At 38.5% G+C, this 24,919-nt stretch overlaps 1 protein-coding gene across 1 annotated transcript in view; it reads left to right on the top strand.

The window, feature by feature from the left end:
* Positions 1 to 24,919, top strand: part of rngtt (RNA guanylyltransferase and 5'-phosphatase) — a 123,802-nt gene that overhangs the window by 46,948 nt on the left and 51,935 nt on the right. The window contains exon 11 of the mRNA XM_034699747.1: positions 2,041 to 2,205. Within this exon, the coding sequence (XP_034555638.1) occupies positions 2,041 to 2,205 (165 nt within the window). The remainder of the gene's footprint in view (positions 1 to 2,040; positions 2,206 to 24,919) is intronic.

The following is a 24,919-nucleotide window of genomic DNA, read 5'->3' as shown; positions in this document are numbered from 1 at the left end:
AGAAAATACACAATAATTAATGGTTAAAAAAATAATGCAAAACGCAGATTAAAAAATGTTGGAGTTTGTGAGAGAATATCTTGTCTGGTGTCCACTCAGCCTTTCCGAACACTGCTTTTGCAGAAAGGATCAGAATAGAGCTACAAGAGTTAGTCAGTAAAAGCAATTTCTGAACATATTTTCAAAAATTGAATATTTTTCAAACAAAATCTGAAAATTAGCAGGTTCCTGCATGTTAGGATATAAAGCTTTTCTCTATCCCAGAAAACACAAGATTTGTATGCTTGGTTGTATACTAGTACACAGCTGAAGGTGCCACCTCGGTTGAACAGAAATTATAATAGGGGGCTTTATTTTTTAGGTAAACAACTATTAAATGAAAAAAAAACTGTCCAATTGATTTAATATGAAGATAATAAGTTGTAGCCATAACTGTTAAAGTGTAAACATAAAGAAGATATAAGAAGGGATAATATAGAGACTTACAAAACATGGAGGAATATATTGAGTCTTCTGATTAAATGTTACTTGATTTAAAGTACATGTAAAAGAAAAGACGGTGGTCTTAAGATTGATCCCTGTGGTACTCCAAAAGATGTCTACATATTGTTTCTCAGCAATCAGCAAAGTGATGTTCTAATTTTTGTAACATAAGACAGTGAGACCACACACTTGGCGTTTGTGATAATGATTGGAGAGGGGTCTAATGAACGATTACGCAGGCATGAAATCTCACAGATACTTGTGATTAAACCAACATGGAAGGGTTGTCAGCTAGCTGTCCTGGAGCGTGTTCTGATTTTCATTGACAAACAAAAAAACAAGAATAGAATAGGGGTGAATGATTCCACAAGCGGGCCTTCTTTTTTAATATTTCACTTGGCTCGGGGAACATTTGTGTTTATGTTTGCTGCTGTGTTCGTAAGGTGTAACAGTACGCAGCATTTGGTTGGTGATGCTTCCCAGTCTACAACTCTCATTGGTTATTCCAATGCGATCTGGAATTGTAAACATCAAACATGTTTAATATTTACCATTCCAGGTCAGGGATGCTCCGATGTCGTTTGGAGCAGTAAAATAGTTATACTGACACCACACACTTGAGGATTATTTGGACCAATCATCGGTTACCACAAGCCCTGAATTAGGTCAAGATGCTGGATCACTGCAGGTCGCAAACCTGGCCCTAAATGGTCTTGTGTCTGACCATGTCAAATTCTTCTCAGGTATTTAGTCCATGTCCATCTAGCAGCTTTCAAAACTTCCTCATCATCTTTCTCTCTTTCATTGATTTCCTTTTTTTTGTGCTGTTTGAATTGAGTCATTATTTTAATCAATTTTTCAATGGAGCAACAGAAATAAGTGGTGCTGACTGCAGAGCGTCCGTGCTGTACAAGGGCAGCTTCCATCACAACAGCACTGCCTCCACTCAACACTGCGAGGTGGTCATGTTTGTTACATCCGCTTCCTGGTTGCTCCTCGGCTGCTGTGATTTTCCACACAAGCTCTTTCATTAATCATCAGAGGCATGAATTCCCTCTCACACAGCTGTCTGTTTGAGTGCACCTTTGCTCTGCCATCCTGGCCTTGTCTTGTCTGTCTGACAGGCAGTGATTGGCTCCTTCTGTGCTTATTCTATCTGTCAGTTATAACTCTGTGAGCAGCTGTCCAATCATAGGAGGGGAGCTGCTGTCATGGTGACAAAGAAAAGGCAGATTGTGTACTTTAAGTGTTGATATGCCCAACTGATGTCAAGGTCTTGTTGTGCAGGGCTTTCTGTATGTACCTGAAAAGTGTTCACCTATAGTGTAGCTATAAATAAGAGCTGCATGAACACACACACACTAGATGTTTCCATAAGGCTTGTTTCATGTATTTTAGTACTACTGATGGATGGACAAAGTTCAGGTCTAGATGAAGATTATTTTTTGTCATTTTGGTCCATTGATTGTCTAACTGCTGTTACTCATAATTTTTTTTCTGTCTCCAAATCCAAACGTGTGTCTAAAATAGTTGAGCGTTGTGTTTTTTGTGTTTCAGGGACAACCCGTTGGCCAGTGTGATTTCAATATCCGACTTTTATGCATAGAAAAAGAGATAATTTCTCCCCGCATGGAGAAGATGAAGACTGGACAGATCGACAAAACCAAGGAGCCCTTCAGCGTCCGAAATAAACCGTTCTTCGACATTCATGCAACACGCAAGGTAAAGTGAACAAGATCCTTCTCAATTTCCATTCTTTTTTTTCTCCAACCCACTTCTTTTAGATGTGACCTTTTCTAAAAATCTATTCCTGCTTCCTACACTAAACTGCGATCCAGCTTGACCTAAAACTTTTCCATATTGCATATACAAATGAAACTTGAGAGTCGGTAAAGTTATACCACCCCAACAGCTCCTCACGGGGTCTTTAAGGCACCACAGTCCCAAGCAAAGAATATGAGCTAGACCATTTGGGAGAAATAGATGCAGTAAAGGTTTTATCAAAGGCACATCAGGCTCCCTCTGGGCGTCTCAGGCCAGTGGGAGGGAACTCTGTGAGTGAGTGGTATTTGGGACGGGACACAGTGGGACAGATTACCTCCTGCTATGGTTGGAATTATTTTTAAGAGGAGAGAAATGGGGGGTATGAGGGGCCAGTCCTGTTGGGCTAGATAGGAGTTTTGTACACCTATTTACCATTTGTGAGTTTTTTTCGAAGGTCTTCTTTATCAATGGTCACCAATGAGAAAAACATCAACCTTACAGTGACATGGTTTTCTTTTCGTCTCCCCTCTTTAACGACAACACTGTATATCACAAAACATCCAAGCATTAAGTGACAGACATCCAAACCAACATCAACACCTAATCATAGATGACACTTTCTGATTCACAGCCGGGTAAACATTGCAGACAGCCATGCTTTACTGGAGCAGTTACAGTAAAGCTAAAATGAAAAAAGCTTCAGGTAGCATAAATGACACATGAACAGTCTTCCTCAAATTACCAAGATTACTATGTTTCATGTTGTACTGAGAACATTTCAAGTATACATGTATGTAGATTTACTCACTCAGCCCACATTAAGTGACACAAGGTATCTTTCCTTGTTTTGGAAAAATAGAAACAAATGTCTATTTGTGTTTTAATCACAGTGAACGTGTGAACTGTAGCTATTTTATCTTTGTTTCTACTGATTTTGTATTGTATTTCTTACTATTGTTGATTTATTTGTACATTTTTATGCCTTCTTATGTTGATATGGACCTGTGGGTCTGAAATAATAGAGCAGTTATTCATAATAACCTGGAAAGTGACCTTTGTGGCTTTGAAGTATTGGTTAAATAGACTGGTTGTAGGTGGGTCATTGGCTTAGCAGACTAATTGCACGCCCCATATACAGAGGCTATAGTCTTTGTCGCAGCGGTCTCAGGTTCAACTCCTGGTCTCTACCATTTGTTGCATGTCTTCCCTCTCTCTCCAATCCCCACATTTCCTTTCTCCCTCCAGCTTTACTATGCAATAAAGGCAGAAATGCCCAAAAAACATATCTTAAAAAAATAATTATAAACAAATGGACTGGTTGTAGATTGCCCCCCACCCCCGTCCCTCGCATTCCCTAGTTGCGGAAGTCGATGGTTCAGCTCTCGCACACAAGCTTTGGTTGCATGTCTTCCTCCACTCTCTACTCTCCACATTTACTCCCTCTCCTCTGTTGTCTGTCAAATAAAGGCAAAAATGCACCACCCCCCAAAAAATACATAAAATAAAAGAAAGAGTCGATATTGCAATCATTGGTAATAACACAGCATGACTTTGGAACAGATACAAATGCATGGAAAAAATAATGCAAAAGAAGAGATAAACCACCTGTGAAAGTTGCATTATGAATAAAGTGTATTGATATTAAAACATAAAATAAAACAAATAGAAAACCACAATGAAAGAATCAGTGGACTTTAGACTTTAGTGCTCCCTATGTCCACAGACATAGACCCCAAATACAAGACCAGCAAACTAAACATCAACATTCAAACAAACAAAGTCTGCACTCTGGCCTGTTCAGCTAGGTCTTTTGTTCAGGGCCGCTATAGCAGCAGGGATCAGGCTTTTTTCTAGGCAGGCCCTTCTACACCTCAGTGCTTTGTATCTGATGTTTAGTGGATGTTTGATGTCCTGTTCTATTGAGGTTGCAATGGGTGCAACAGCCCTGTTGTTTAAATCTGTGATGTTTGGTGTGTGGAGACTGATTATTTTAGGAGCTGTGGTGGTTATACCTGTGAGTTTGGCATGTTTTTAATAGATAACAAGTTGTAGAAGCAGGTAGAACAGTACAGGAGTGTCCTTCTGAAGTCATGTCCAGCCTCTTGATGTTGCCCCTCTGTCAGACAGGGGACATTTCACTGTAAGGGTAGACTTGCAAAAAACTATTCAGGAGCAGATGCCCCTGAATATTTCAGGAGTGCATATGTGAAACATGAGTAGTAAGGGGATGAATGTTAGTCATGGACTGTAGTTTCTTGTCCTCTAGCTGTCACCACTTTTTAGCTTCTGGTAGAGATAAATGTATAAAACCCATGAGATTTTTCTTTTGAGAGGGAGTTTCTGACAAGTGTTTGAGTTTTTGTAAAGCAGATAACACCTCTGGTAACTCAGGGTTGATCTTGACCGGGTGAGCTTCACTTGGTGTCATTGATTCTTTTAGCATGTGTGTCTAGCTTCGTCCATGAAGACCCGCTGCTGGAGCCTCCATGGTTTTGAAGTGTCAAGCTATATGGTGAGATATAAGTGGGTTTATGTGGAATGTTGGCAGTGGAGATTAAAATTATGTAATAGATTTGCGGAATATATATTCAGGACCTGTATTATTGAATTATACCCTTCATGTTTCCTCATAATACCAATAATGAGTGATGTTGCGCTCTTCCTTGAACAGTTTTGCCCAGATTAAGATGTTGAGCATTTTTCTTTGTGCTTGTCTCATAATAAATAAAAGATCACGCCTCAGGTTGGAGTTTTGCTGATCACAGACTGAAAACAGCAAAGCTTTTATCGTCTGAGCAGCTTTTAAGTCTCCCTCAAAGGCCTGCACCCATGCCCTTAATATCAGGTCTGCGGGAGGTCAGCGCTCTATTAATCTGATGTTTTTTCCTCCGGGTGAGATCAGTCGGAAATCTTGGCACCGCACACTCAGAGATGATCAAAGGAGACAGAGGGGAGAAAGTTTCAGACCTCTCTTGTGTTGTGGTCACATGTTTCCCTCTACCAACACTGCCATTGTGCTGTTTTTGTCCTTTTTAAAATTCCTACCATGAACAGTTCGGTTACCTCTGCTACGACCCTGTGCTGTGCACCCCTCTATGGATCTTTATGAATGATAAACACCACTCTTTGTGGATGAAGATACTCCAGAAATGAAGTCACTGCTACTGTGTCTGGTTTCTGACTGCTCTATTGTGTTGTGCAGCAGACATCTGCTCACTATACAGTCATATCTCTGTTGTATGGGACATTAGAAGAGGGGAAACTGGACTTTGTCTCATTAATTCATCGCTCCACAACCCTCCACTTCATGGCATATCGACCCAAGATTCCTTTTAGGGGTATTTTCAGTCACAGGCTGCAGTTGTATGGTAGCTTTTGTCTGGTGCTGCTAAGCTGCTGTTTTTCATCTTGGGCACTCCCAAATTTGTGCTGCTATTTCCCACCACTTGGGAGCATTTATTCTCTTTGCTTCCTCCACTTGTCCAATTATCTAACAAAGACCCCTTATGTATTACACAATTTGTACATCGGGACAACCAGATAATGTACGTGGGGAATTTCCCTTCTGTGTAGGCTGAACAGACTAGTCTGACAGAATGTATTCTGAGTGGAAAATTAGTCTAACTTGATTGGCCCTTCATATCACAGATGTTGTTCCCTGTTGCCCAGTAAGTTTTATGCAGCACATTAAGTCTTGTACCACATATGCAAACTTCATCCTGACTCTTATTTGTTTATTTTAAATTATGTAACTAAATTGAATAAACCTGTTGTGCACTCACATACAGAACATACTCTTGTTACTAATCTCCTGCATTAACAGATTAAACATTTAAAAAACCTTAAAAACTCCTCACAGGAGCTTGAAATGTGTGTTTTGGTTAGCAGGAGGGATGTGACACTAATTTTGTGGCTCCACCAGCCAGATCCCCTCTGCACACACCTCGGCTCCAAAATTCCTCACCGGGGCGGTATTTTGGCTTCACTTTAATACAACGGGAGTAGATGGAGGTGCACTGTCCATATGAATATACAGTCAATGATTTACTCAAAAAGATGTGGGGATACAGTGACAATTATATATTAATAGAGGCTCTGTTTTATTTTGAAACACTTTGAGAAGCAAATGTAGCTTCAGAGCTGAAAATTGGCTAAAAACAAAAATTAACGAGAAGATTTTTGTTGTGAAGTCTGTTTGGTTAAAGTTTAGAAATAGTCTGACCTCATAAAACCTTTACTTTTCACGTTAACACCCAGACGTACCAATCACACAAAGAAGAAATGAAGTTGTAAAAAACAGAAATAAAATGAGATGTATTGCAAATTTGTCAATACATTTAAATGATGTATGCATTTACTGTGTCATAAACTAATACAACACACATGTTAAAAAATATCCATCAATTATATGATGTTCTTTAAACATAGCAGGCCTGTTTCATGCTGCTTTACATGAAAATACAAAACAGAGGTTTATATTTTAGGGCTCGACCATTAGGGCCGATACTGATTCCAATTATTAATAGTTCATGGCACCAATAACCGATGTTTGGGTACGATATGCATAATCAAAACGGACACTTTCAACACCATACACAGGAATTAACAGTTGCACTTATGATGTAACACAGTTGTGTGACGTTGAGCCAATCAGATCGTGTTGTGGGCGGGACATTAGGTGAGACGGGTATGTGAAAACGGACCCAAAGATAAACCACATCAGTTGCAGAAACAAAGTAGCACTTATTTTTAAATCAATTAGTTTCATTGGTGACCATCAAAATAAAATGCTGACCCAGATGGTCGGCCAAATGCTGAATATCAGCCCTAATAATCAGCCAGTCAGTCGATCCTAAGTGTATTCACTTATTTTTCAGTATTTTTATTTTGCTATTAGATTTCTAACACAGCCAACATACAAAGTTATCTCCATATTCTACATAAAAATGCTGCCAAACCATGCCCTGCTAAGGGATGCCATCTGTCATCTGTGCTTGTTTACATCCATATTAAGTGGTGCTACAGCTGTGGCTTGTGGGGGATGGCTGCGATACAGTTTAGACAGAACATATGACCGCCTTTTCAGGCCTACAGTAATTAGAATAAAAATAATTCATTTCAACCACCAGTCATTTTTGTGCAGACTAGCGAGGGTGACGATGGTTCTTATAGCTGGTGAAATCACTTTCACTATTAAACCAGTCTTGAACATCCTTCAGCAGAGGCCACGGTTGTTTTTTTAAACATCCTGTGAAAGGAAAATATTTTCACTGGGTACTCAGTCAAATAAGCTTCTCTATCAACTTACCAATACGTGCTGAAAGGGAAACTTTCTCAACTGGGTGCACTTGTGTAACACTTTCAATATTATTTGTTGGATGTACTGCAGCTTGAATACACACGTCACTATATATGTACGATCAGCATTGATGGATCACAGTGTTAAAATGTATTTTCTAGTAAAGGATACTGAATGGCTTCTGGCAGTAATCTGGGTAATTCCTTCACTGGGATTTTGGGACATTGTCTTGCATGCTGAAGGCAACAAAGTTGTACATTTCTACAGAGAATCCATTGATGGGGTAGAAAATCTTACTCCTGCTGGGATTATAGAAACCAATGTTACTGTGGAGGGCTACCCAGAGCCAATAAGAATATTGGCAATTTCCATGCCTCAGAAAGTTGGTTTAACAAGTAAAAAAAAACCCAACTCATCCAACCCTGACTTGCTTAAAAAATGGAGGGACCAATCTAGTGAGCTGTGAGGCTCAGCGACAGACGTCAGAGCTCCAAATGTCTGTAGTGAAACTAACAGCAGTCACATCACGTTTTATATCACCTTGTATGAACTGCTCAGGTAAGGCTGTGTCTGAAATGTAGTGTGGAGACGGCAGGATATACCATGGATCTAGTAGAAACCTGCCATGAAGATGGGCTGGTTGTCTTAAGTGATTAATTCAATCACCTTCTCTGTAATCTTTGTGTTTTTTAGCTCTATTGAGGATATTTATCCTTCCTTTTAAAGGGATATTTCAGTTTTTTTTAAATGGGGTTGTATGTCACTCGTAATTGTACTAGCGAAAACGAATGTTGCTCATCTCTGCCTCTGTAAAGAGAAACTGCTGGGAGAAACAAGCTAGGCTACAGTTTTCTGCAGACAGGGCCGATTCTGCCTCGTGATTTAACTGACCCACGCACTCATCTCGATTTAGCTATATGCTGCACCGCCTGCAGCACACTGATCCCTTTAAAGGCCAAGGTTAGTTGCTGCTTTCGTCTGTTGCTTCAGTAAACACGGTATATGGTGCTGTATGTTAGATTTTAGATGGCGTATCAAATTGGTAGTACTGAAGGCTTGGGAAACCGAGTCTTGTCATTCCACCAGTTGATAGAGACGTATGGACAGTGGACTCTATCAATACTCTGCTCATTTAGAAGTCTGAATAGCGACAATATCACTAAAAGTTAACAATCCCCTTCACTTCTTTGAATGGAAAAATGGTTCTCTTGACAAGACTAAAGCCTTTTGCTCTTTAATTACTCTGTATGTGAATTGAGTCATCACCGCAGTACGTCTAGAAAGAAAGAAAGAAAGAAAGAAAGAAAGAAAGAAAGAAAGAAAGAAAGAAAGAAACGTACTTTATTAATCACTAGGCGGGAAATTAAATTTTTCCACTTGTGTTATTTTGGTCATGCTACATGCACAGTTTGGTGTATATACATACAATTTTATGCACAAACATGCAGTTGACATGCACTTAGGGAGAGATGTCAGAGTGAGGATGCTGCCATCAACCAGCGCACCCCGAGCAGTTGGGGGTTCGGTGCCTTGCTCACGGGCATCTCGGCAGTGCCCAGGCAAGTGAACCAGCACCTCTCAGTCCACTTGCCATACTTCGTCCATGCTGGGACTGGAACCGGTGAACCTCCAGTTTGCTGGTTTGAGTCCCAGCATAGTGTGAGATTATTTGCTTTAGGTGTGAAGGATCAGGGAATGATCTTTGCGTGATGGAAAATTGAACTGACCAATGATGTTGTTGTACTGAGTGTCTGTTGTTGTGATGCATGAGGAACATTTTTTTGTGTTGAGCTGCTTAACCTTGTGTAAAGTTGAACAATACATTGGGTTAGTATTAATAGATAATGTTACATTCAGGTCAATATGCCCACCTGTTGTTGCTGGATGGGCTTGCGTTCGCCATATTATGATTTTGGCATTTTTTGTCCGTTCCCTTTTATTATATTCTGGAGAATTTTCAGCACAATGTTTGTCATTTTTTGGATTGTTGCAATAACAATAGAGATATGAAACAAACATATTTATCCCCCCCTGCGTTGAAAGATAAAATTTTAAGTAACATTTAGAAGGGATTTTAAAAAGTGGGAAAAACATGCAATTAATCACAATTTAAAAAAATGTTTAAGAGCCTGAATTAATTCATTTTAAAGTAGCAAATATTTTAAATTGGAGTCTGTTTTGTATTTTCAGTTTCTTCAAAAATGTCATATTCCCAGATGTTTACCCTGTTTGAGTGACATTTGCAGTTAATACAGTAATTAAATATGACCCCTGGTGTATCCAGACTTAATAAAGTCACAATTTGCTAATGTTAAAATTACTAAGGGAAATTAACTGGTGGAAATTTGCATTTGCCCTTTGCAGAGTATCTCACAACTCCCCCTCATTTATCATATCTATAAAAGAATCGGGCCAAACCTGAATTACATTTCCTCTCACTCAACTGATCTCGTGTTGACCTCAGGCCATCAGCAGCCTCTCCCCCTAGAGTCCAGAAAGAGATGAAGAGGGGAGAAAGATACTTCAGGTGAAGCAATGAAAGCAGATCTCATCTTCAAACACCTTCTCAGACTGAGATTGAGTTTGAACAGAGACCTGAAAGTTGTTATCTGGATACTTTCTTGTGATTGCATTTCTCAAAAATAATCATGGTAAGGCAGCTAAGATTGGAGATTAAATATATGTACTGAATACAAAACAGTCCAAAGAAGTCACTCATGAAGGAAGTGAAATCAAATAGTTTTAGATTGTGTGCAGTCACAGTCTATAATGTGCATTTCAGATTTTTTTTTGTTTGATGAGTTGTTTGTTTTTTACTAAGAGCTACTTTGCTGCTTCATTTTCTAAGGCTCATTTAAGGCCAAACAACAGTTTAGCTTTTCAAGGAACCAAATTCATGTTGATTTTATTGCTCCTCATCAACATTTTTTATACAAGAATCTCAATCTTATCATTTACTGATGTCTTAAATACCATCAATGTTGCTCTTTCGTGGCCTCAAAACCTGCACATGATAGTATATCTGTGCATGTTGAGTTAATCTAACATTTATGTTTCATTTCCTGTATATTTTCTGCAGCCCACATCATCACTAGAACCCCTTCCTTTCACTACATCACCCCCGTCCTCCATCAGCTTCCCTGCCTCCTGGTAAAACTCAAAATCACCTTCAAAATCCTCCTGTATATATTTAAGGCCATCCACAACCTTGCCCCCCCCCTGTATCTGTCTGATCTCCTACATATTGCCACCCCCTCTCACTCCCTCAGGTCTTCCTCCTCCCTCCTCCCTCCACCTCTCTGTGCCCTCTGCCCGTCTCAGCACCATGGGGAGCAGAGCTTTCAGACACTCTGCTCCCCAGCTCTGGAACTCACTCCCACCAGACATCAGAAATATTGACTCTCTACCCCTCTTCAAATCAAAACTCTGCTTCATTTTAACTTGGTGTTACTTTGCTTGTTTTTTTTATTTATTTTATTGTGTTATTGTATTTATTGTGTTTTTAATCTCTCTGTAGAGTAGCCTTGAGTGTTTAGAATAGGGCTTTTAAATAAAATGTATTGTTATTATTATTATTACTATTATTATTATTATTATTATTATTATTATTATTATTATTATTATTATTATTATTATTATACCCTAGAATTTATCAGGCATTTTAACATTTTAAATGAAATCCAAAGTGTTTTCAATTCAATTCAATTCAAATCAATTCAATTTGCTTTATTGGCATGAATGAAGACATGCTGTTGGCAAAGCACAATTCATACACATACATTAAATATATTCATTACATGTTATATTCATTACATATATTGTCATTACATATTATATTACATATTTTATACGCATTAATGAACAATGGTGTAACCCATATAGCATATTTCAATGTCCTCACTTAATGCAAGGCAAGGCAACTTTATTTGAATAGCACATAACATACATTAGGGCAACTCAATGTGCTTTACATAAAAAAATTAAAAGCATTAGAAACATTCAGACAAGCATAAAATAACACAATTAAAATGACAAATATAATACTGAGAAGAGAAAAGGAAAATTAGAAATATGTTTAAAATAAAATTAAAAGTTAAGTTATTAAGAGTTAAAATAAGCTAAGATAGAAAGGCAGTGGCAAATAAAAAAGTCTTAGTGTTTGATTTAAAAGAGGTCTCAGTTCTGCTCGGCAGGCGTTATTTGGAGTTTTTCTTTGAACATGTAGGATTCTTCTACAGAATTCAGTATGGAGAGCCTCTATTGGGTGTTTGTCCCATGAGCCATGCTCCAGTCTACTGAGGGGGCCTCAGATCTCACTTCCATACAGAGCTATAGGTACAATTACACTATCAAATATTTTTGTCCAGATTCTAATTGGAATGTTAATCTTGAATAATTTTCTCTATGATGCCCGATCAGCTTTTGCTTGGTTTAAGTTTCCAAATTATGTGTAACCAAAAGGTAGTCTCCAGATTTGAAAAACAAGCCAATGCAGAAGTGCAAAAACCGCAGTACCTTAAATGTCCACTTGAGGCTGGCTCCTAAAACTCAGGAAACCCTCTAAAAGCCCATATTAATATGCCTGTTTTACAGCACAATTTAACATACCCACAGCCTGGTTTGAAAAACAGTTCTATCTCATTAGTTGATTTATTTCTTCCCACACACCATACGGGTGTGAATTTCTTATTAGATAAACTATTCTGATTATTTGAATGCCAAGAGTTGTGCATAAGTTTGCATAATTCAGGACACGTCTAGCTTGACTGACAGGTGAGCGCATTGTAGCTGTTTGCTGTCTAGGTTGATCGAATGTTAGATTGAGTCAGCATTTCCTTTATGGCACCACCATCATTGGTATTCATACTGCCTCTTCAGAAACTACTGGGTGACGTCACTGAGACTGCATCCATGTTTTATCCTGTCTAGGGGGTGCCTGAATGGTTGCAGTTTGAAATGTAATTACCAAATATATCAGGGTTCAAATAGACAGACTGCAGAGACAAGGTGAAATCTCAGCTCAGGCTGTTGCTCCATCATCACTTTTATGAAAGGAAAAAAAAACCTGCATGTGTTACAGGACTAAGTGTTGATACCAGACTGTGTATTGAGTAACTGCAGACAATCACATAACTGTGATGATGAGAGTCTTTGTCTCTGACTCACCTTCCTCTCCAGTGGGCTCAGCTGTCATCGACATCTCTCTATAAATGTCCACATGTTGTTGTACCAGGATCCAGCCTTTCTTTTCCTAACAGAGAAGGTTTGTAATGGTACAGTGAGGTAAAAAAGAAGAAAAGGTAACTGCTCCTTGGCAGCATGTCTCATTAGCTGAGTTCTGTCAGTCTGCACGGTTCCTTGTTGCTCACTGACCTCACATCTCCCTTAACTGTCCAGTCTCCAGTTATTTGAGATGAAAAACAAAAAACCCTGATTCTTAAGAGTCCACGTCCTTTCAGTCAAACTTTAGTTCTGTGTAAAATGTGAGCTGTTTCCTCCACACCTAGTGTAAGGGCTTTCAGAAAGACTAGCAATTTCTCACATTTTGTCAAAGAGCTCAGCTTGTTAGTGTTAGAGTCCTCAAGGGTTTATTATTCACAGTTTTTTAAACAGAGGCTTAACTTGTATGCCTCAGTGAACCGTGGTCAAATTTCTCAGGATTTCCGATGTTACCAGTGGTTAGCCTTCTAGCCACAACTTCTTTCTTTTGTTTTCAGTCCAATAAGCAGCTCAGGAAACTTCAGGAAAACTGAAGCAATGGTTGCTCTTTCAGGTTTGCCTGCAAAAGAAAGCGCTGTCATTTCTTGGTTGGGGAGGAGTCCCAATCGATCTATTTCTGATTCTGATGAGTCTCAGTTTCACTGTAAATAGAAAGTTACAAAGGCTTCACTCTTGCTAACTTCAGCAGTATGAACCTTAAAAGAAACCCACTTCAATGTGATTTACTTGAAATAAATGGGTCTCAGTTTCAGTATGAGTAATAAGTTGAGAAGACTTCACTCAAGCTTACTTCAGCATTATAATTTAATTGAAAGTAACAGGTCTCAGTTTCACTGTAAGTAATTAGTTGAGAAGACTTCACTCTGGCTTACTTCAGCAGTATGAACCTTAAAAGAAACCTATGTTCTTGTGATTTACATGAAATAATGGGTCTCAGTTTCAATGTAAGTAAAAAGTTGAGGAGGCTTCACTCAGGCTTACTTCAGCAGTATGAACCTTAAAAGAAATTATGTTCTTGTTATTTATTTGAAATAATGGGTCATAGTTTAACTGTAAGTAAAAGTGGCAAAGGCTTCACTCTTTCTAGCTTCAGCAGTATGGACCTGAAAAATAAAACCTATGTACCTGGGATTTACTTGAAATTAACAGGTGTCAGTTTCACTGTATGTAATATGTTGAGGAGGCCTCACTCTGGCTTACTTCGGCAATATGAACCTTAAAAGGAAACTATGTTTCTGTGATTAACATGAAATAACGGGTCTCAGTTTCAATATAAGTAATAAGTGCAGAAGACTTCACTCAGGCTTACTTCAGCATTATAATTTACTTGAAAGTAACAGGTCTTAGTTTCACTGTAAGTAATAAGTTGAGAAGACTTCACTCTGGCTTACTTCAGCAGTATGAACCTTAAAAGAAACCTATGTTCTTGTGATTTACATGAAATAATGGGTCCCAGTTTCACTGTAAGTAATTAGTTGAGAAGACTTCACTCTGGCTTACTTCAGCATTATAATTTACTTGAAGTTAACACGTCTTAGTTTCACTGTACATAGGAAGTTACCAAGGCCTCACTCTGGCTCAGTTCAACAGATTTGTAAAATGTATAAATGCAAGTAAAAGGAAAGTCCTAATGAGGATAGTAAAATCCTGTGTATCACTTTCTATATTTTAATGTCTAATCTGTAAATGGAGATAATCCACTACAGAAAAAACAGGACATGCAGTTTACCGTAAATTAATCAAAGGACCTTAGCTCAACTCGTCTCTGTTTGCTAGGCTTGTTCTTAGGTCAGGTTTCCTTTGATACAAATATTTAACTGCATTTTTTCAATAAAACTTAACTATCTGCAGCAATCTTACCCTTTTTTGAAAACACAGTGATCCAGCAATCAAAAGAAGGGAAATAAGACTATGTTTTCAGGTTAAAAAATCAGTGTCTCAGACTCTATCTTGGAGACACAGTAAGTCCAAAGAAGAGACTTGTTGCTTAGTTTCCATTCAGTCCTTCATTTTATGTTGCTTTGTCAACAGTTTCCTCATCTTGGAGTCTGACAGGAGCCCCCTTTTACTGATGTTTTTGTGCCCCTTGGGTTCGCCCAGCTGTCTCTATGTTTACAGAATATATCTTCATCTTTCACATAGGGAAAATAATGCTCTGCAGTGGGAAGTGTTAGTACTATCCTGTGTGCTGTAACTCATCCCATTCCTCTGGTAAGATCCCTTCACTGCCCAGCCCTAGCTGAAATACAATTTAGGATGTAATGCATGTTTGGAAATTCTGTTTCTGTCACTTTATAATAATGATATTCACCTTTTGTTGGAGAATGTCAGGCCTAGCGAAGTAAAAACTGCCACATTGACCTGTAAACCTACAGTATCTAATTTGTTCCAATTAACAGCAGAAATGTGGGAACTCTTGGACGTTGGATATCTCACAGCTCAGCTGCTGCTCCTACTCACTTTATAAAATACTCTGCAATGAAACATTTATCAGCTGCCACCTCTGGCCTTGGTAATACACCCATCCTCTGTGGTTAGGTTCAAGAACAAGCTGCGCTCCATCACCTGCACCTGTCTTTCTCTCTCTGCTGCACCCACTCACAGAGGGAGACATGTCGGCTGTTGTATAAGGCCTTATGCTGCTTGGATGAACACACAATGTGGACCCGATGACTAATATCTGTTTACCTCTGGTGCTATGAAATTTTTTAGTTTTCTTCAAAGCTTCTGATGCATTATGCAACACCTGATGATGCATGTCTTTACAGTACAGGTCGCATTCACCAGAGAGAAGGAGGGAGAGAGAGAGAGCAGGTGAATATGTTTCAGTATCCTGTGTAGTGGCCCGTTCTGTTTGTTCCACTCGCCTGCTTTGCTTATTCCATCCGCTCGTTTGGGATGTGCTAATGGAACAGTATAAACATCCTCAGGGTTGGGTCGACAGGTGTCTTCAGATGTTTGTTTGGACTTTTGTGTTTATCCCGCTTTGCACCACCTACTCCTTCTGAAATCAGCTTTGACCCACGGGGTTACCATGACATCCTGACCTCCATCCCTCTCAATAATAAGACTGAGATAACACGCCTGGCTGCCACCATGGAAAACAAAAACAGCACTGTAGCTACTTATGCTAGTTTAACAAAAGAGAATAAAGTTTTTAGACAAGTGTTGAGATAATTAAGCTCAAAGAGGACAGTTACAACTTTTATCTGGTAGTCGAAATTGCCAAGAGGCACTGCTATAGTGCTATATCTTGACAATGATCCCTGCTGCATCTACTGTAGCCTTTGTGCTATATGATTGGGGAGGCTTAACTGAAGCCTATACTATGAAGTAGGGTTTCAAAATTCTGTGAAAATTCAAAGTTGGAAACTTTCCATATGAATTAACGGAACCAGGAATTTACTAAATTGAAGGTTGGCTCTTAATAGGGAACTTAAATATAGTTGGGGAAAATATATGTTAGCATAATCCTGACTAAAACAACCAGATTTCATGTAAGTACAGTTGAATATCTATGCTATTCCTCAATCACATGCACATAGCACACTGCTTACTGCAGGGCTATTGAGACCACGCCCCCTACATGCACTTTTTATTTGCATGTTGAATTGGACTTTTTTGGAGGGAGAGCGGCTCTTTTCATTTAACATTTTGAATGGGACTTTATTGGGATTGCATTTTTGTTAATTTTTGAATGGTTTGGATCAGGGGGATGAGTAAAATTTAACTCAACATTCATGTTTTTGTTCTTCAATGAAATAATTGATTGTTCAATAAAATATTTAACACTTGATAAAGTTCTACTTACAAATAAATCTGTTTTAATTGTATTATTTTGGATGGATGTCTGCTTATATCAAAACTAATATTTATGCTTGGCTATGATACCTTTCAATTAAATTCCCATAATTTCCAATTTGGAATATTTCCAAAATTCCCCAACTTAACTTCCCATGGAAATTTACCAGAAACTTTCTGGAAATTTTCCACCCCTTTGCAACCCTACTATGAAGTGAGTTCAACATATCTCTGCTCACCTGTATTAACTTGCCTCTGCAGATGAGTTCAGGGAAATGGGTCTGTTGATTGCGTTCACATGAAAAGGGCAGATTAAAAAACATATAACCGATCACAAACTGAAAAAGTCTGTCACCAGCAGATAGTAATATTTTACAAACTCAGAGCAACCTATGATATTGGAAAATGTAAGAAGTTGGATACACACTCCAGACTAAAATCAGCACAGCTGCATTTACAAAGTGCAGGAAGAACAAGGCATTACAAAATGGTGGCGTGTGAATGTGCACATTTAGGCTTATATTATCACTTTCCTATCAGTAGTGCAAAATAGATCTGAATTGAGCTCCTAGGGAATTTATCTCATAGGGAGATAAACATGAAAAAATAACTTAGAGTGATGAGTATCTGTAATTTTTACAACTTTTAAGCTCAACAATGATGATCTCTGTTGAAAGATACCAGTACAGCACATTTAATAACTTCCACTAATGCTTTTTCATATGTAAAACCATGCTTTCAGAGTGTCCTGCAGGTCTCTCCCAGCAGCCCACAGAGCTCCACGATCGAGAGAATTGATTGGTCAGTGGGCAGAGTTTTCTATAAAGTGATCTCGCATCACGAACCAAACCTATGCTCTAGAGTTAACCCTGAAGTTACCTCTCTAAATAAAATCCTTTTAGGCCAATGGTTGTCCTTCATGAGATGAGCTTGAATATGCTTGCTTCTCCAGCCAAACGGCTTCAAAACACCTGTCCATCAGCTTACCACCCCCCAAAATTGTGCAAATGTTATGTTTAATTCTTATCCTTTAAATAATCAAAACAGATAAGTCTTTAAAAAAATCACTCCTGTACAATTTAGAAAAAAATTTAAAATAAGCTTGAAGGCTGTGTTGCGAAATCGTTTAGTTTCACAAGCACCCTACATGTATTGGAAGATAAAAAGATAAAGCTTAACTTTTGATTAAAGTTATATATATTTTTTTTTACCATGAATCAAAGTTGTTCTACTGAATGTGTTATCTTACTGTTTAAATTGAAGTGAAAATATGAATCAGCCAAATTTCATTTTGTCTGTTTTTGGTTAAAAGCTTAACTTCTAACAACGTTTTGAAACATAATATGACATAATAATAAGTATTCTATCTCCAGGCTGGTAATGCTCTCTTCTGTCTGACATCCAGCTAACCTTGAAACATTCTGTTAATTGCAGAAAAGCTCTCACTGTAGCTCAGATGTCACTGATGCAGCAGCGTTGCCTCTTCACACTGACTCTGTGTGTGCTGTCGGTTCGAGTGAGTCTGTGTGTGTGGGCTGTGCTCACCACTGCCATGCTTAAGTGGTTGTCGGTCTATCTCATCTATCTCATCTCTTGGAGACAGGCTGCTGAGTGTGTAACCAACAGTGGTCCCACGTCTATAACAACCTTATCATGTGTGGAGTTGACTGTCCAAATCATGATTCAGTGATTACACTTAAATATTACACTAGTGTCACCAAGTGAAATATTGAGTTTTAATAAAAATCACTGAGGAGTGCACATAGAGACAGGGCACCTGGCGGAAGGAGGAGGGTTCACAATAAGCTGGATCTTATGTGTCGAGCTGGGCGATATTAAAAATTATGTTATCATGATGAAATATTTCATATCAGTCGATATCGATAATTATCATGATAAATATCAAATCATTATTTAATTAAAATTAAAAGGCAGATGTTTGGTTCTGAGTGAAAGTTGAAGAAACCAGACAGTTTGTTAGCTTATATCTGGATTTAGTTTTCAGATAAGCTACTTAAATCCATCATTTCTGACTGTGCCAAGTAAGTAAGATGTGTACGTTTTCTTCAGTGTCGCTATCGCTCGTTTCAGCTTTGTTTGCATTCCGCTCCAAATGTCTTTAAGCCCCGCCTACCTCTCAACCTGCAGCATGATTGGCTGTTCAATGCTGTCTTCTTCTTCTATTTAATTATGAGTGGCAACTAGCGTTTAAGGCTCATTAGCATCCCCTCCTTTTCCAGTGGTTGGGGGGTGTCATTACAGGATTAAATATATCAAACTTGTATTGAACATTTGTTATATTTATATTGAGAAAAATTATATCAAGATAATTATTGTGATCAAATTATCCCCCAGCCCTACTTATGTGCAAGTAAATCCACAGCTTGTAGGCATGGCATAGATTGTCAATACAGAGTCCTACGAGTTGATCAGAATGAAAGGTGAATAATTAGGTGAATGACAGTAGGGGAATTTACTGCTTGTGATGTCTTTACTGATGGAAATGAAGGCTGTAATACTAAAAGAAGGCCCATCATTGCAGGGCAAAAGTTGTATTCAGAAGGCACGGTGAGTTTGCAGATTGAACCAAATAAATATTTAATGAATATTCCAGAAAGTGATCTTGAAATTACATTTTCAAAATTGGCACTTTAGTTCCTTCTGTGTCTCTATGGCTCTGCTCAAAAAGGGCAATGACTCCTTCATTCCTCATTTCTCTGCCATTTGCTGTACTTTTCTCTAATTTCATGGTGCATAATGTAGGTTAATGTTAACCGCTCATCTTGACAGCCCTCCAGCTCACCACAGGTTCCCTTTTAAACTACAATTTAATACACGTGTATCCTAATTTTCTTATCATCCTCGCCATCCTTTATTGGATCAATCCTCAGAGCATTAATACCTCTGCTCATTCTTTCCTGTCACCTCTAATGAAAAAATGTAAAATCGTTTTAATCACAGGTTTCATAAAACGACTATAGTCATCACCAGATGAGATGTTTACAGATATTTAACGTCCACTCATGGGGTAACCTCGTTTGACTCCAGGCAGGCCGGCGGCTTAACAGCCCTGCCTGCACACTCTGATCGGGGCCTTTCGTTTAATAGGCAACTACACACTTTTGAAGCACATTCACATTAAGCTTGAAAGGGGCCTCCAGCATCAGCCCTGTAGTCTGACTGGAATATCAATCCATCCTCCCTGCCTTTGATTCAGCCCCCGCACCTTCACCTCCTCGGAGCGATGAGGACGTGCAGACGGCATGAGGGACACAGAGGAAGTCAAGAAAATGAGGCCAGGTGTGAAGAGGAAAATTCAGAAATGTTTTACCGAGAGTATGCTGCATTTTCTTCTCCTGAATAAATTATAATGGAATACAATGCAGAAAAATGTTGCATATGCCAATAAGGCTTCATTAATACTTTTGTATTGAGGATGTTTTTTAGGTTGATTGTATTGCAACAATGAAAAACTTGATGATTTTGAAGTGACTGCAACAAGTAAAATCGCCATTATCAATATATTGACGTATGAAGTACCACTTTCTTGTTTTTAGCCAGTAGGCCTGTACATTTGAGGAGAAAGATCCTCCTACCAGTGTTGTAGTCGAGTACCCAAATCCGAGTTTGAGTCGAGTCCTCAGTCCTCTGTGTTCGAGTGTTAAAGGGTTGTTTTTTTTTACCAGCAGACGTTAGAGCACGAGGACGCTACAGACTGTTTAATGGGAATCTATCTTGTTTAATAAGACTTCAGAGAATCTGAAGTTTTTACTGGACATTTGAAATGTGTCTGATCCTGTACGATCCGCTCTCCCCCAGCGCTATGGCCGGTTTGATTTTCAGTTTCGATTTTAGTAAATTGACGAGGTCTGACTGCCACTGCAAGGAGATTCTAATGAAATCCGGCCAGTGTGTCTGGAGATTAATTTATGAATGAAGTCACAGCGTTGTGTGACGTGCGTAAATGCGCTTCAGCTGCGCTTCAGTTGATGAGGGGACGCGCTCAGAGATTCTGCTGCACTGGGATCACTGCCGGTGTCCAATAAACTAACAATAAATCAAACAACTTAATAACTTTGGTTTAGTTATTTTAGTCGCTAATATTACCGTTACACTAACACAGTAAAGGGATGAACGGTCTCAAGAAACTTTAGCATCTCTCTCACTTTTCGGTTCATCCTGTACAGATGTCTGTTAAAGTTTGAGCTGGTCTCTTTCCTTGATGGGTCTCTTAAATCTCCAACATGTCGCTCTGCTCTCGCTGCATTTACTGTGAAATCTTTGAAAGAAAAATGCACGGCTGGTAGCGTCTTTTAATCCTGGCAGACGTCACGCGCATGCAGGCGAACACTCATGCCAGCCCTTGCTCTGAACGGAATACATTTTATGAAACATACAAAATCTAACATGAACATTAAAACAGTCTGTATCAATATAGAAGCCTGAGTCCTCCTCTCTATCATGCGGGTCCTTTTGCAGTCAATGCTCGAGTCCGAACCCACGTAATCAGCGCTCGAGTCCAAGTCAAGTCACGAGTCATCAGTGCTCCAGTCCAAGTCCAAGTCACGAGTCCTGCAAAACGTGACTCCGAGTCCTGGACTCGAGTACTACAACACTGCCTTCTACTCAACTGATTAGTGCAACTCAACACAGGTGTGCAAGCCACTGTTGACAGTGACCCAGGTGAAGACCTGAGGTCGTTAAGAGCTTTAAAAACAAGTAATGGAACTTTAAAATTAATTCTAAAAGAAACCAGGAAGCCAGTGCAGAGTTTTAAGAAGAGGGGTTATGTGATCAGTTTTACTTTTTCCTTGTTAAAACTCTGACAGCAACATTTTGCACAAGCTGCAGTTTCTTGAGAGACTTTTTGGGCAAACCTGTAAAAAGGGAGTTGCAGTAGGTGATGCTGCTTGTGATAAAAGCATGAATTAAAATTTGGGCATCTTTCTGGGATAAAAAAGGTCAGACTTTTGCAATGTTTCTTAGATGATAAAATGAAGTACTTACGACCTTGTTAAAATGAGGATTAAAATTAAAATCTGAATCTTAAACCACTCCCAGGTTTGTGACCTTTGATTTAATTTGCCTGTTGAAATGTCTTCACATCAGTACTATAGTGTAACTACAACATATTTGGTCTCTATAGATCGTTTCTTATGCACAAAAACTGTACTCTTTGTGAATTCCTTCTTACTCGTCCGTTTTTAGGCAGAGAGTGTTGCAGGCGGAGGCATTGTATCTGTAGCGACTACAAAGAGCCAAAAGACGCTGAGAAGCTGAGGTTGGGCCTAGTTAGTGTCGGAAGTGCTAAAAGCAAAAATCACTATTGCAAAAAAAGTAAGTTTGACCTTTTATTAACGAAAAAGGATAACCAACTCATGATAAAGAACACAAACAGAAAATAGTGATAAATAAGGGGAAAATAAGCAATAAATACCGTTCAACAAAAAGTACGGAGACCCAGCTCACCCCCTCTCTCTACCTGCAAACAAAAGAAAACAGGTGGCCTAAATGAACTCAATATCCCCGCCCCTAACACATGACCCGCAAATACCCTAATTAACTGACCCCACAATAAACCATATCACAAACAAACAACAAAAAATAACACCACAAAAAATATACAAACGATAAACTACCCTAAACCTCAAAATAAGATACAATAAACACTTGAATGCTTCATGGCTCCTACAATATTTGTTTGCCAGGGGGCTAGGCAATGGCCTGAACTCCACCTCTTGCTGGTTTCTAGATTAGATGGAAGTTTTTTTGAATCAGCATCTTCATATTTAGGCTTCTTAGCCCCTCTTCAAAAACCCATGAGTGACTTCACTGACACATTATCCTTTCTTCTTTGTATTGTGAAGTTTTTACACATTCTAGTCACTCCTAATTGTCATGGTGTTGAAGTGTTATTTGGTTTTGCTGATTACATCTTGTTAATAATTCATCAAAGTAAAGAAGATTCCACAGTAAACCTCTAATCCCCCTTGGTTTGCTGATACCTTGATGTTAGCCCTGCGAAGGTCAGCCAGAGTTCAGTCCATCAGATAAGTTATTCTTAACCACACTTGGCAATGGACGTTCAGAGTCAGGGTCAGTGGTATGATTTACCTCCGGAGGATGCTTTGATGCAGTAAAACATAAATCACAACACGTGCCATTATCCCTTCAAACAGGAATCCACTTAAATTGCCTCAAATGTTACAAAAACAGATTCAGATTAGAAAACAGTGCAGTAAATCCCTCCAAGCACTAGCCTGAAGGTCTGAATACATTTTTAATGCTTGCACATTTGTCCATGTTTCACTCTAAATTGTGCTCTGCACTTGAGTCAGGCATCGTTTGCCACCTGTTATATGGAACCCTGTATTTACCAATTAAAAATAATTACTGAAACTCAACACAAGCTTGACAAAATAAATGCAACAAACCAAACTAGACTCATGGATTAGTAGATTGTTCTGCTGTGTTATCTCGACAGACAGGTGGTGTTTCCTCATTAGTTGATTTGTAATGCATTCACTGTTGGCTGTATCAAGTTCTCATATCTGCAGGGTCTGTCTTTGTTTAAAGTTTGGAGGCTAAAGCTGAAACAACCAATTCAGCAAGATGAAAAGAAAGATATCAAACTCCAAAAACTAGATTATTGCTATACACTGCGTGCACAATTATTAGCTAAGTTGCATTTTTGTGACTTTTTCAAAAACTACATCAACAGTCGTTTTCAAATTTGTTAGGAAATCAGATGTTGAATGTATTTGGTTAAAATGATGCTTTTCGGCTGTATTTTTAAATAAATGCAGAGTCTGCAGAAATGAGTGTGCCAAATTATTATGCAAGTTGGTGATAAGAGTATATAATTTGTGAAAATTAAAAACTAGGCACCATTTTAAACATTCTATTGATTGAAAATAATAATATTTTCTACAACTGTATTCAAACTTCAACAAAAACAACAGTTTTCTTTACATTTGTATACAAAATAAAACTGTGACAGTCTTTAAAACATTTCAAATCTAAAGTGTTTCTCAAATGTCCAATATAACCTCCTTTTCTTTCAGTGAGGGTCAGAGGTCACTCTGTGAGCTGTACTTTGTATGTCCTTCCAAAGATGCTCTTTTGAGCTGTATTTCTTGCCATTACTGTAAATTATCTCCTTTATTATTGACCACAAGTTCTCAGTCGGGTTAAAATCAGGTGAGCAGGCAGTTCATGAGGCGATCTAAAGCCCTGAGATGCCATCCTGTCCTGGGAATAACGTGAGGGATGTAACGGTGCATTGTGTTCATGCATGAACATGAGCATCTTTTTCACTTTAGCTGAATGTCTTTTCCTCCATGGAGGAAAATACAAAAGAGGATCGCCTCATGAACTGGCCTGCCTGCTCACCCGATATCAACCCGACTGAGAACTTGTGGTCAATAATAAAGGAGATAATTTACAGTAATGGCAAGAAATACAACTCAAAAGAGCATCTTTGGAAGGCCATACAAGGTACAGCAGTTTTAATTTTCACAAGTTATATGCTCTATCACCAACTTGCATAATAATTTGGCACACTCATTTCTGTAATGTACTTTGAAAAGCATCATTTTAACCACACAGTTGAAGAAATATATTCACTATCTGACTTCTTGACAAATTTGATAACGACTGTTGATATAGTTTTTGAAATATTCACAAAAATGCAACTTACCTAATAATTGTGCACGCAGTGTAGTACGATTTCTTTTTTTTTTTGGTGAGATGAGAAAATTGACAGTTGACCTTTTTTGTCCCCAACCAATATAAACTTGAATACCTTCTAGATTTGGAGTTTTGGTCAGAGAGAGCATGACATTTGAGGGGTCATGTTGTGCTTGGGGAAATGATAATGATCATACAAAGGCAAAGAGCACTTCTGATTTTGGGTTCCAAAAGTGTTCTAGCACCAGTTTGTGATACAGATGGTGTCATCCACATGTATTTCAGTGGGCTATGATTATGTGCATGACAATGCTATGGAAACCAAAAGGGGTTGAAAACAATACACCATAACGCATAATACAACACATTCTGCCATCAGAATAATACATAATGTTAATTTCCGTGAACACACAAATTCATTGTTCCTCAACTCAAACATTTTGAAATTATTTGACCTTGTGGATTCTAAAAAAAAGGCAAGGAAAAATCTGCTACCAGGACACATCCAAGAAAGAGGGGAGTTATATATGGGTTGAGATTTGTGCTACTAGAAACTAAATTTGAATAATAATATTGAATTTGAAAAGCATGATTTGAAATTGAATTTAATGTTTTGAAACTGAATTTATTTTATTTGAAATTGTATTTAACCTACTTGAAAAT

The sequence above is a fragment of the Notolabrus celidotus genome, chromosome 13 (genome assembly GCF_009762535.1).
Source record: "Notolabrus celidotus isolate fNotCel1 chromosome 13, fNotCel1.pri, whole genome shotgun sequence".
Classification (NCBI taxonomy): Eukaryota; Metazoa; Chordata; class Actinopteri; order Labriformes; family Labridae; genus Notolabrus; species Notolabrus celidotus.
Note: the sequence above shows the minus strand (reverse complement) of the source record. Positions and strands in the feature narration are given on the sequence as shown.